Source organism: Phyllopteryx taeniolatus, chromosome 8 (assembly GCF_024500385.1).
Source record: "Phyllopteryx taeniolatus isolate TA_2022b chromosome 8, UOR_Ptae_1.2, whole genome shotgun sequence".
NCBI lineage: Eukaryota > Metazoa > Chordata > Actinopteri > Syngnathiformes > Syngnathidae > Phyllopteryx > Phyllopteryx taeniolatus.
In genome coordinates this window covers 5,664,126-5,677,799 of record NC_084509.1, presented here as the reverse complement: position 1 = coordinate 5,677,799, position 13,674 = coordinate 5,664,126, and the positions used below count along the sequence as shown (strand labels likewise).

At 41.3% G+C, this 13,674-nt stretch overlaps 1 protein-coding gene across 12 annotated transcripts in view; it reads left to right on the top strand.

The window, feature by feature from the left end:
• kirrel3b (kirre like nephrin family adhesion molecule 3b) overlaps positions 1-13,674 on the top strand; it is a 210,009-nt gene that overhangs the window by 126,188 nt on the left and 70,147 nt on the right. For all 12 annotated transcript variants that reach the window (XM_061782385.1, XM_061782386.1, XM_061782384.1 and 9 more), the window contains 2 exons: positions 3,471-3,620; positions 11,001-11,150. In XM_061782385.1, coding sequence (XP_061638369.1) covers positions 3,471-3,620; positions 11,001-11,150 — 300 coding nt within the window. The remainder of the gene's footprint in view (positions 1-3,470; positions 3,621-11,000; positions 11,151-13,674) is intronic.

The following is a 13,674-nucleotide window of genomic DNA, read 5'->3' as shown; positions in this document are numbered from 1 at the left end:
GTTTGCAGAATCTTTTCTAATCTTTGAAGATTTAATCTGCATCTACTGATACATCACATCCATTTTTGAAATGTTCTGCATATGTTGGCCTGTGAATTACTAAAAGAGCAAGTGAGTGCTATGACCTTGATTGTCTTTATGAATAAAATAAGGTTGGGAAGACAGATTGTTAAAATCTTTAGGGTTTTTTTTATGGGAAAAGGTAGCTGTCTGATGATGGCGGATAAGCTCTATCAAAGATATGAAAAAACATGCATCATTTAGCAAATCCAAATTGCTGAGGAAAACCTTTATCTGATAGTGTCACTAATCCCCCCTCACTGTGGGTGGTATATGGGCATCTAAAATTCTGTGGTTATTTTTTGCATTGCTTTTACTTTGTTAGTGAGTAAGTTAATGCCAAGATTACTTAACCGGTGAAGACAAATCTTTGTTTAATGGTAGAGAATGACCAAAGGGTAAAAAAACCAAAGGTATTTTAATAGAGGTGGGTATGGTGTGGTGCTGATCCCAATTGGAACTGTTCAGCCTTGGCAGAGGTCTACACTCAGTTAAAGTTTGGCTGATATTCTCCAGACAGAAAGTGCTTAACGCATTTTTATCAAAGTTTGTGTAGAGTTGAGACATGAGAAAACAAAAATGGGTTTTGGTTCTCAAGAAATGTCAATTTCCGGCATTTTGTTCTGTTTAGGGGTAAGAATAAAAAGAATTGGATCTTGACCCATGCTCTGCTGTTAAACTCCGCTATGAAGCTAGATGTATGTTGATGAATTTAGAATCAGGCCTGTTATCTTGAATGTAATTTTTAAAATTATACACATGGAGGATCGAGATTGTCTCTTCTCCCTGTCACACTTTACAGGGAGCTCGCTAGATTGGGTGCTTGAGGTTCCCAACACCACCACGCCAACTGCAGATAAATCTAAAAGATGTGACAGAGACGTATACGATTCACAGATGACTGAATGTAACACCTTAATGTAAACCCCAGCCCCCTCAGCTCATCACTCCATTCGTCTGCTGGTGTCATCCACTGAAGACAAATCTGTTGAAGAGAAGCGGGGTGTTCAAGCAACTGGGGATCTAAGCATGCCAATTCAATATCCAATGGGAGAAGTAAACCCTTGCTGGCTGCTCACTGACTGAGCAAATTTTGCAGTTTCCTGTTGTACAGTTTTGAAGCGGGTGGATCTGAGTCAAGCTGGTACTGTGCAGTGAGAAAAACGGCAATAGTGAGGTGTGCAGGGTTTATTTTAACCACCAACTTAAGTTACCAGGTATGATTCCTTGCTCAGTAAAATTTTCCATAATGCATAATGCTGCATAATTTAAATCAGCTTATTAGACCTTCCTTTCCAGGTAAATGGCTGTGTCTTTTAGTTATCACTTCCTGATGCCAAATCCAAGCTACTGTAACCATAATAAGACCAAATTGGCTCATTGGGAAAAGATGAATCTTGGTTTTTAATGCCTTGATACTTGAGGAGGAGCAGGTCTTTGGTCTAGATGTGCTGCTTTGTATAGAGACTGATAGTTTTTATAACTGGGTTATTCTAAAATCTTCTCATGGGGTACCTTGAGTGCACGTTGAGACCTCTTTAAACATGTCAAACTAAAAATGCATTGCATATTCAGAAAGGGGGTGAGGTTACAGTCTGGTTCACTCCAGGCAAAGGGAGGGCAAAGGCATCCATCCATCCATCCATTTTCTGAGCCGCTTCTCCTCACAAGGGTCGCGGGCGTGCTGGAGCCTATCACAGCTATCATCGGGCAGGAGGCGGGGTACACCCTGAACTGGTTGCCAGCCAATCGCAGGGCACATACAAACAAACAACCATTCGCACTCACAGTCACACCTACGGGCAATTTAGAGTCTCCAATTAATGCATGTTTTTGGGAGGAAACCGGAGTGCCCGGAGAAAACCCACGTAGGCACGGGGAGAACATGCAAACTCCACACAGGCGTGGCCGGGGATTGAACCTCGGTCCTCAGAACTGTGAGGCTGACGCTCTAACCAGTCGGTCACCGTGCCGCCAGGGCAAAGGCAAGTGACTCTAAATAAGGTGAAGTACAAACAGAGCCACAGTATTTGATAGCATCAGTTAAAATTGATCATGTTTTAAATTTGTGTCTTCCGTCAAATGCTGCCGTGCTGAGTGGCTAGGAGAGTGTAGCTACAGTAAGATAAGTGCAGAGGGTTGAAGAACACTATATTGTCAGATTGCATCTCACTTTGCTGTAAATCATGGTCATTCACAACATACCATGTTCATAGTGTAATAAAAGGTACATTATATAATCTTAGGTATGGCTCAATGTATTTTCTGGAGCTACATCTTCTTCCAATAAGGTCTATACTGTATGTGTGGGGAATGCCTGACAAACAACTCAATTGTGTGAGGACGTTAAAACTCTTGCATGTCAACACTTTTTCCCCAGAGGGGTTTTGAAATGGAACGACAAATGTAATCAGTTATCTTTTCTGCAATATGATGAGCAATTTACTGTAACACCGAATAAATCATACCTACAAAGAGATAAAGGTGTAAGAACAAACGCTCTGTTTTTTTTATATAATAATGATAATTCACTCCCAAGGTTTTTGTCTTTTATCCTTTATTTGTATATCATTATCTAAAAAAATAGATATGTATGCACGTGGGCCCATTCTAGCTTATTACAATGTGGCTGTTATTAGGCATCTGTTTGTGTTGAATGTAACAGAGAGGTATACTAAGTTGTTTAAAAATAATTCAGGCTTAGAAAAGCTGAGAAAATAACTTACACAAAGTAAGGAACTTATTACTTTCAGACCTTGGTGGTCTAAGCATGACTGGGCATTGTTTTGATGGACAAGTTATTCATAATACCACCACTCTCTATTGTTTCTTCTCCTCTTCATCATGTCAGTCCCCATTAGTAAACCCTCTTCCTCTAATGGAGGTCACTTGCACACCACTTTCTGCCTGAACACAGAGCAGAAGAGTGCAGCTAATAGCAGTTGAGCAGCTGGAATACATGGATGCTATCTCGAGTTAATGTATGCCGCTGAAGGACTGTTGGCAGACGAGATGGTGTTATCTGTCGCGTGCATAGGCCCATCCCGGCTGTATGAGAACATTCGTCATAAATGAACCAATTTGAGGTGGAACAGCTGTCTCTGAGTCTGCACTTCAGTCCTGACATCATGCTGACACCTTGGATGCTTGTATTTCGTCTTTTCATCATGAATAACAGATCATATTTGTAGCTCACCCTTAAGAGTTCTTTTAACATGTGGTTGACAAGAGATGTGTGTGGAATTGGTAGAAACTGACGTATGGTGCAGTTCCCCATTCAGTTCCCTCCATGCTCCACATTAGCCATTGACAACAGGCTTTTGAAAAAAACTCAAGTCTAAATTTTCAATCTGAAGATGGTAAAATGATTTCCCAGCCTAACTGTTCTATCTTCCTAATTGTGCCTGCAGGTGTAGAGTCCATGTTTTCCCAGCAGCCACAGGACTTGGTGGTGGTGGCTGGCCAACCTGTGACCTTACCATGTTCCATCCCTGGCTACCATGGCGTTGTCCTGTGGATCAAAGATGGCCTGGCACTCGGGGTTGGAAGGGACCTCTCCGGTAAGGAACACATATTTTTCTGTCCTCTGACGCGTGTGCACACCTTACAAAATAAATAAATAAATAAATAAAGAGAGAGAGAGAGAGAGAGAGAGAGAGAGAGAGAGAGAGAGAGAGAGAGAGAGAGAGAGAGAGAGAGAGAGAGAGAGAGAGAGAGAGAGAGAGAGAGAGAGAGTCCACCGGTACGCCCAGCCATTTGAGGAAGAAATGTGACTTTAAAAGCAGACACATAAAACCCATCTGGTCTCTAAACAAATCAGAGCTAGTGAGGGGCGGGACAGGAACCTCCCATTCTCCCTCTGATTGGCCGTGTGTGTGCGTGCTTTTTAAATGTGGGCACTATCGTAGTAAGAGTCCTCAAAGCTACATTTTCTGATGGCGAGCCAGTAGCTTCACAGTTACAGAAAGTTGAGCGGCATAATTGGAGTTAGTTACAAAGCTTAACACCACCACGACGATGTGGGAACATTTTGGATTCAAGCCAGATGAATGGGACTATAGTTTTAAGTGTAAAATGATCTATGCGTGTGTGTGTATGTGTGTGTGTATATATATATATATATTTGTATATATATATATATATATATATATATATATATATGTATATATTTATACACACGCACACACACACCTCTCCATCCATTTTCTGGACTGCTTATCCTCACTAGGGTCATGGGTATGCTGGAGCCTATCCCAGCTAACAAACACCCATTAATACCATGTTGCAATACTTTTGTTCACTTGAAAATTGGGTGGGTTCAAACAAAATGTGCTCTGTCCTAGGTTGTTTAACACATCGAGATGTAAATACGATTTTTTCACCTTTCATCTGAAACCCAAATGTCTTCAGTATACCACAAAAACAAAATAAAAACAAAATAATTGATCTTGCTGTTCTAATACTTTTGGAGGGGACTGTATGTGTATGGCAAACTACCGCTTTGGTAACCTTGGCCAAAGTGCCCAATGGGATTGCTGCACATGCATTTTCTTCTCTAAGGGCCACAAATGTAGTCGGTTTCCTGCAATACACAACATCCTTTAGAGTCCCCCATAGGTAAAAGTCTGCAGGTGTTAAATCAGGAGAATGGAAACCGACTGCCCCTCTTTGTCCTAGCCAGTGTCCTTGCAAATTCTCATCCAGATAAGCTTGCACATCTCGGTGGTAGTGTGATGGTCCACCGTCTTGTTAAAAGAAAAATTCATCATAACACACTATGCTCTCATGATGTCTGAATATATTTGGTATTAAATATTTATGCAAGTTTTCCTTTTCCTGATGTGTATATACATTGTATTTTTGGCTGACTGTATACAGTACACGTGTTGTCAGTGGCTATTTTAAACCAAAACATTTTCTTAATTGTTCTTTACTTCTAAAGGTACATTTCCTGTACCTAATTCCTGTTCCTGTTCCATGTGGATACTTGGTATGCCTCTGTGCTATAGTAGAAAAATCAAAATAAGAATACATGAAATTTCTTCACTTTTGGGTCTCAACTCCCGACCCAACCCACCAGTTGAGAATCACTGCACTTGACCACGTGACTGAGAGCCCACCTGATGAAGCTGGCCTATATAATCAAGACACCTTCATCGCCGTGACGATGCGGAGACTTTGGGGCCTAATTAGTTTCGGCAAGAGGTCCCCCCTGGTGAGAGCGCCAGCAAAATATTGGTTTCCTGAATCGCCAAGTCGCTTCGACTCACCAGTTGCGGCGACATCTCCACCAGTGAGATCAGCCCTAAAGTGTATATCTAATGATTGACGGTTCTGGAGGGGAAAAAAAATTGTAATTTCGAAATGGCCGATTTTTTCATGTTTCCAGTATGATGCAAAGGCAGAGTGATATTTCTTTTATCATCCCAGTAAAATTTACAAGGTCTTGTATAGGGTGAAAGAGGTGCCTGCCTGTAGAAGATAGCTCTCCCAAAATACACTATGATACAGATTGAGCGCCTTGTATTCAGGCGGATGACGCTTTCTCGAAATAAAGAGCACCGCAGCTGTCCTTTTTATCACTCCTGCCTACATAGACATTCAAGGCATGCTGTAGTAAAATGGTGATGGTACATGCGATGCAGGATGTACACAGTGAAAGGAAAGCGACAGCTGTATATACATAAAAAGTGTGGCAAATCAAATGTTGCGTGCAGCATTTTAATGATATACATCTGCTTGGCTATTCAGCGACAGAGGCAGCGTGTGCACTGGTGTGCTCCGTCTGGGACCAGCCGCCATTCATGGGTTACGGTGATTAAAATGACAGAAACCGTCACGGTGCAGCACTCAACATAAACAACACAAAAGCAAACGATAACTCAGAATTTTCTATATCCTATTTGTCATGCTGGTGAAGTAGGAAGTGAAGTAGGCCCTCAGAAAATACCAATCACTGTCATAAATATGCATGAAATAGCACGCATCTCCTTTGTATGATGATTGTGGCTTTAAAAAAAAAGAAGCACCAAATTAATTATTCGTTAGAAACATGGTAAAACATAGAGAATGAAGTGTTTGTGTGCCTGATGTGCATTGAACTTGTCATATATGCAAGTCATAAACAGAAGCACTTGGTATGAGAATGTGACAGTTGGTGGACCTTATTAGTGAGTCAAAGTGCATATGTTTGTCTGCGCATATGCACGTGTGTGTGTGTTTGTTATGCTTCCTTTCATTTGAGCGCTACGTGCACCAGTCACCTGAACCCAACCTGTTTCTATCCTCTTTTGGTTACATTGTGTGAAACATGTTGTAGGTGAAAGCCATGCCTCAAACACATGCATGCACACGCATGCACACACACACACACCCACCCACTCACACGCACGCACACACACACGTTTATATATATATATATATATATATATATATATATATATATATATATATCATTGATCTAGCCTCAAGACAAATCCATTCCCCCTTAATGGATTCATTACTCCTTAATGGGCCTATTTTACATTGTTTGGTTTGGGTACCACATTACGACTGAAATTTCGCTGACCAAGAAGATCAATGTCCCTGTGTACAAACACATCACATGTACATCATCATCCTTCACCTCGTGCAGCAGGACAATTTTAGTCCTACCATTACTCACAACATTTATGATTGTGTTGCCTATATTGGACAAAAATAACAACATTGCACTTTTTACATAAAATTCAAATTAATCTTCCTTTTGGGGCCAGTCAGAGAGATTAGACTAGAATGCAGAAATGTTCGATTGCCACAGGCACAGATTAAATGATTGGCCAAATTACAGCGGAACATCCAAAATTGTGCGCAATCTGTCCTGTGAAACTGGTCCACTTTTAATTTGCTCTCATTCCAAAACATGTACAACATAATAATATTTAAATAGATATAAAAATAAAAAAAAACATGCCTGCATCAAATTGTCACCATCAAAAAATAAATAAATTGTACAGTCAATGTTATATGGAACGGTTTAATAATCTTTAGTCATACAAGTACAGTACAAGAAGTGTACACCCCCCCCCCCTACAAAAATCCTCAAAAGTCGATAGAGTGCATTATAATGTTACTAATTTAGAATAGTAGAATTTTCCCCGTTCACCTGAGAATCATGACGTCCTTGTGGGCGGCGCCATATCATATCATATCTGTTGCTACCACATCTGATTTAGCGTCTTAGTTTACTAGGTGGCAAATTTTAATTTCTGCTAGTACTGCCACTTCACAGAGCACATCTCCGAAGTTAGGAAAAATATATATATATATATAAAATGTCATGTAAAAAAGAATGCGTTCAACCGTACATAGTACGGCACGACAAAAACTAACGTGTGGCACATATTAACCGGCCCTTGGTTTTATGGGGGAATTACATCAACCCATCACCACAGTACTTTCACTCCAAATGATATGTAATGTCTAATGTTACAAATGTATATATAGTACAGTCAATTTTCACTGCTTACCCGCCATATAGATATTGTACGTATATCTCTGGATGGACTTCTGGGTCAAGGATGGAGTGAGTGTGACAGTCATCGCAATGCTACTCGCTAGCTACTTTTTCCCTTTATGTCTGGTAAATTACCACTTACTTTCTAGCGCAACGCGGTCTCCAGTTGGCTACCTATAAGACGTTTCACTCGGAACTCATTCCTTCTGGATCACTACCTTGCGTTGCTATGTAAGCTAATAGCTTAATCTGCCAGTTCCGGCAGCTAGCCCCTGTAGCGTTTAGCTGCCTGCTAGCATTTGTAGACTTGCAGAAAAACAACGGCCGGCGAAAATACAACGCCCGGTGAACTATAGACCAACTATTAACCAACAACTTGTTTCCTCCAATGCTGTAGACTCCGAGGAGAACACTCAACTACTTTGTAACTTCATAATCGCAAGATACAGCCGCAAGCATGCACATATTACAGTGCCACCCCTACACAGAAAACCTTCTCTGATCTGGCACTAGTATTAGGGATTATTTCTTTAGATTATTCAGCCGTGGGAAGTTTATTTCATGTCGCGTACAACATTGAAGTAGATCAACATGTCGCTAAATCACTGCTTTTGAAATGTATAAATGTGGACAATGTCTTTGACAGTGTGCAGTTTGACTGCGATTGTGTTCTTCCGGACTACCTTTCTTTTCATATAGAAAAAATGTGAAAATTATTCTGCTCCGGTCTGTTTTCTAGCGGGAGTTTTCAGGCCCCCCTTCCGTGTTCTCCCAAGTTGCGCACAGCAAGCTGCATGTCTCTTTTTCAAAGGTTGAAATAATTTGATTGTGCAGCTCGCTTTGGTTATAAAAGCTTTTGAACATACTTTTCAGCAAATAGGTTTATGCTCATTGTCTGAAACTGCAAACCACTACTACTTCCACATAACAAGAGGGGGGGAAATAATAATAATAATAATAATAAATATATATATATATATATAGGCGGCACGGTGGCCGACTGGTTAGAGCGTCAGCCTCACAGTTCTGAGGACCCGGGTTAAATCCCTGGCCCCGCCTGTGTGGAGTTTGCATGTTCTCCCCGTGCCTGCGTGGCTTTTCTCCGGGCACTCCGGTTTCCTCCCACATCCCAAAAACATGCATTAATTGGAGACTAAAATTTGCCCGTAGGTGTGACTGTGAGTGCGAATGATTGTTTGTTTGTATGTGCCCTGCCATTGGCTGGCAACCAGTTAAGGGTTTACCCCGCCTCCTGCCCGATGACAGCTGGGATAGGCTCCAGCACGCCCACGACCCTAGTGAGGAGAAGCGGCTCAGAAAATGGATGGATATATATATATATATATATATATATATATATATATATATAGCAATTAAAAAAGTAGAAATTAATGGAAAAAAGCCTACAAATTAAAAATGCAGAACATTTTATATTTTAAGGTGTGTCAAGTGAGATAAGCTGATGTCTCATGTCGTACGTCATGCAATATAACAGTCTGAAATTCAAAAGGTTGTTAAATATTTAAACCCTATTTCTCCAAAGTTTAAGACCTTTAAGGTGTTCGAGACTTTAGGTTTGATTGTAGCTGGTTGGGTCAAATAACCCCCCATTGCTTGATGTAATTTAAATAAATAAAACACGTTTTTAAGTCAGTATTGTTATCAAAATGCGGTACCTACTGTACAGTATATGGTCTCTAGGTGAACTTCAGTCAACTAAAGGTTATAGCATTGTGATCATTACCCTTGTGAGCCACAATGTCATCATAGCTTTGAATCTTGTCACTGAACATGCAGTAAAACTGAAGCTCGATGTTTTTCTGGGTGACCTTGCGCGCGTAATGATTCATCTGCTATTTCAGGCCTTCTTCACATGCAAAAGGAATGTGTCTTACCCAGTCAATGATTATTAATATTATTAATTGAAGCTTTTAAATGTGATGGCTCTATATTAAACCCTTTTACTTTTACAACCGTCTTTAAAGTGACGTGGCTATCCTACTCAGTGTAGGACACATGGTCACAAAAAATTTAATTTAAGGATAGAAGTCATTATCACCTTCAGTCTCATATTCCCAACATTTCTGGTGCACATTTTTATTTATTTATTTATTTTTTGCCTTGTTTTTGTTATATTCTCCTCAGCTTTAATGTTTAATCCTTTGTCCTTGGCACTCCTTGTGTATGGACCCTTAAGATTAAAAGCGAGGAGGGTGAAATACAGAGAGTGGGCTAATCGGCTATAACTCACTGCACCGGCATAAAATGAAGCCCACTTCATGCTCTATTAAAGACAACTGGATACAGTGGCCCAACCATCAGTAATTGGACTTTGAACAGACAATGTCTTTCGCAATAGAACAATTCAAGGACTTGTTGCCAATATATAAGAATTCCTGGACTGTTTTGCACTGTAACATAACCCCAGACTGTCAATTATTTAGAGTGAAGTACAGAGGTGTTTTGGGATTGTTGTTGTGTATGCAAGTTATCAGGTAGCAGTTACTGAAAAGTCAATATTTCCTGCAACATTTGTCGCATTCATACTTGTAGACTTTTTGGAAAGGAAGTCAGAAATATGTGTGGAGGCTTACCTCAGGTTGCTCACAAAATTCAACCAATCCAATTCTGATTATGCACAAAGATATGTACCCTGTCAGTGTGAGATGTCATCGATATCGACGTGTCTACCCATACAACACACTCACAGTGAATAAAATAACACCTGCTGTAAATCCAAACTTGAGAAACGCAGACACAAGGGTTACACATACTATGGTTTGCAGCTGTGTGAGCCAGATAAAGTAGTGGCGAAGTTACCTGTGTTTAAACCTATGGGAGTTTAATGTTTGTTATCATTTATTTATCCTTATTTATGTTTTTTATTTATAGTACTCGACACATGTTTTGAGTGTGTGGGCATGTAGTATATCATTCCACATTTAGCATCCTTTAATAATTACAAAAACAAAAATGGAGTGAAAAGAAAAGGAAATAGATCTGAGGGTTCAAGCGATCCCAGAGTATTTAAAAAGAACCAACTTCCTTGTCAACACACTCTTTCTACTGTTTATTCACCCCAATTGAGGGAAGCACTTTCAATGCATATTTCAATGTTAGTTAAGGGTATAACTCTAAAATGTATGTCTCATGGATATTGCCAGACATTCCTGCATTATTAAACTACAAATCATTTGACTGTGTAAGCAACTAGAATTAAACTATTTGTGGTTGCAGTAAAGTCAGCATAACATAACCAGCAGTGCTATTAAACCCTCAGATGCATTGTTACAAACATATGAAGTGAGCAATCCAATCTCATTTCTGTGGCTGCCATAACATTTTCTTTTCAGATGCAGCAACTTACTTGAATTAGGGCTGACAAATGCCTTCATGTATTTGACTTAAAGTCTGATTAAATTGAACAAATACGTTTGTGCCGCAGGCTATCCCCGTTACACAGTGATTGGCGACCACGGCTCCGGAGAGCATCATTTGCGAATCCAGCGTGTGGAGCTGATGGATGATGCTGTGTTTGAGTGCCAGGCCGTCCAGGCTGCCATGAGATCCCGTCCTGCCCGCCTCACTGTGCTTGGTGAGTCTGAATTAAACGTACAACATACTATACAACCATGCAAGAGTCTTCAGCCACCACCAGCTTTGTTGGAAATAGGGCTGGGCGATTATATGATTGAGATCGAAGATCGTGATAAATTTCTTGTCAATCTTCATAATCAAGTGTTGGCGTATTTCCTCAATCTAACATGGCGGGAATGTGCATGACAACAGCCAATCGGAGTGGTCCTTTTCCTGCTCCACTTCCCGTTGCCAGCTGTAGGAATAAATAGAAAACGTGCCTCCTCGGCTGGCGAAATCGAACGTCTGGGTCCAACTCAGCCATCGTCACACGGAGCACGCCGCACGGAGGATGCGGCGGCCACTCTTCGCTCATGCTCTGGACCGACGATGGAAGCGGCCAGCCGGCCCGCGAGTTTCCATCGCCAGTTGTGTGGTGGCATCTCCAAAGTGATGTGGAGTAATGTTATTAACTACCTAATGTGCAAGGTATGTCGGCGCCCTCAAAAACGGGCAACACTCTGTTTATTCATTTGAAGAGGTACCACAACAACCTAAGTGATTATGTGGAAAGCAGAAAAATGTGAGTGCAGTCAGTACAGCCTGTCTATCACGGCACAGCACATGTAGCATTAGCAGTTAGCCTCTGCTAGCAGTCAGGCCACCAGACCAAAGCAACAGTCAATCGTGTCATCATTATTCAGGTGGGGTAAAATGGCAAAACTATCCATCCATCCGTCCATTTTCTGAGCCGCTTCTCCTCACAGGCGTGCTGGAGCCTATCCCAGCTATCATCGGGCAGGAGGCGGGGTACACCCTGAACTGGTTGCCAGCCAATCGCAGGGCACATACAAACAAACAACCATTCACACCTACGGGCAATTTAGAGTTGTCAATTAACCTACCATGCATGTTTTTGGGATGTGGGAGGAAACCGGAGTGCTTGGAGAAAACCCACGCAGGCACGGGAAGAACATGCAAGCTCCACACAGGCGGGGCCGGGGATTGAACCACCGGTCCTCAGAACTGTGAGGCAGACGCTCTAACCTGTCGTCCACCGTGCCGCCATGGCAAAACTAATTAATCTGTATTATTATTAAAAATGATGTACATTTTAAAGTAGCAATAACAGAATCAACAATAACAACAGCATCATAACTGGAGAAGGATAATGTGTATGATCCGAGGTGTCTTCATTATCCAAGTGGGGGCAGTTTGTTTATTTTTTATCTTGTACCTCCAAAAATACTCAGGTCTTCAAACTAGTGCACTGTTTTTATATGTTTCTACATTCGTTAAGCTGCTGAGTGAAAATTGTTTTGCACCTTATTTGCTTTGTATGCCAATATCATGTTGGGGTTACTGTTTTAAATACTGACTATGAGGAGTGTTAACAAAAGACGTTCATCAAATGTTGAACTGCTATCTAGCTTCTTTAGTTTTCAGTGCAAATGATTTAAAACCGGCTATTTAAAAAAAATGGTTTTTAATTCATTAAAACATTTAGATAATAATCAGGCACGGTGGACGATGGGTTAGAGCGTCTACCTCACAGTTCTGAGGACCGGGGTTCAATCTCCGGCCCCGTCTGTGTGGAGTTTGCATGTTCTCCCCGTGCCTGCGTGGGTTTTCTCCGGGTACTCCGGTTTCCTCCCACATCCCAAAAACATGCATGGTAGGTTAATTGACAACTCTAAATTGTCCATAGGTGTGAATGTGAGTGTGAATGGTTGTTTGTTTGTATGTGCCCTGCGATTGGCTGGCAACCAGTTCAGGGTGTACCCCGCCTCCTGCCCGATGATAGCTGGGATAGGCTCCAGCACGCCCGCGACCCTAGTGAGGAGAATCGGCTCAGAAAATGGATGGATGGATAATAATCAAGATCAGACGATATGAATAAAATAATTGTGATCTTTTTGTTTGCCAGATTGCCCAGCTCTAGTTGGAATACACAGTTGTCATTGTTCGCTAAACTGCAAGAGGGTAAACCGTATTGTCGGCAACAGCTATGACCCCACGGTGCTACATGTAAAGAACCCATGTAATTTAGTCTGCACACAATTAAGCCAACATTCAGTTTGTTTTCAGGGTTCATTTCTCAGTTTTTTGTCCGATACCACTTCTCTAATAGTTGCCATTGATAATTTAAAATGATCAGGCATTAGTTATTTGTTTAAGCCAAAATCCAACCAATTTTAAATGATTTGATCCATGGTATTCTGGGGTAGCTCTATGATATGGATACTCATCTTCAACCGATTTTCCGCGCTGCTAATCAGTTCAACGTTTCTGGCACTTTTTTGCTTTCCCTGGCCTTTCAAAAGTATCCTGCTGCTCCTCACGGTTCCCCATCTCGGAGGAGGAACCTTTGCTGTGAAGATATGTTGGAATCAGTGAGCAGAGAGTAAAAGAAAACCGAGGGAAGAGCTGGGAGCGTGGGGTGTCTGCCATGCCATATTCTCACCACGAGCGACTCATCCGCCTTTTTGATCCAGCCTAATAAAAAGCAAAAGTATCGATTTGTAGGGGAGAGGGCTGCAGCA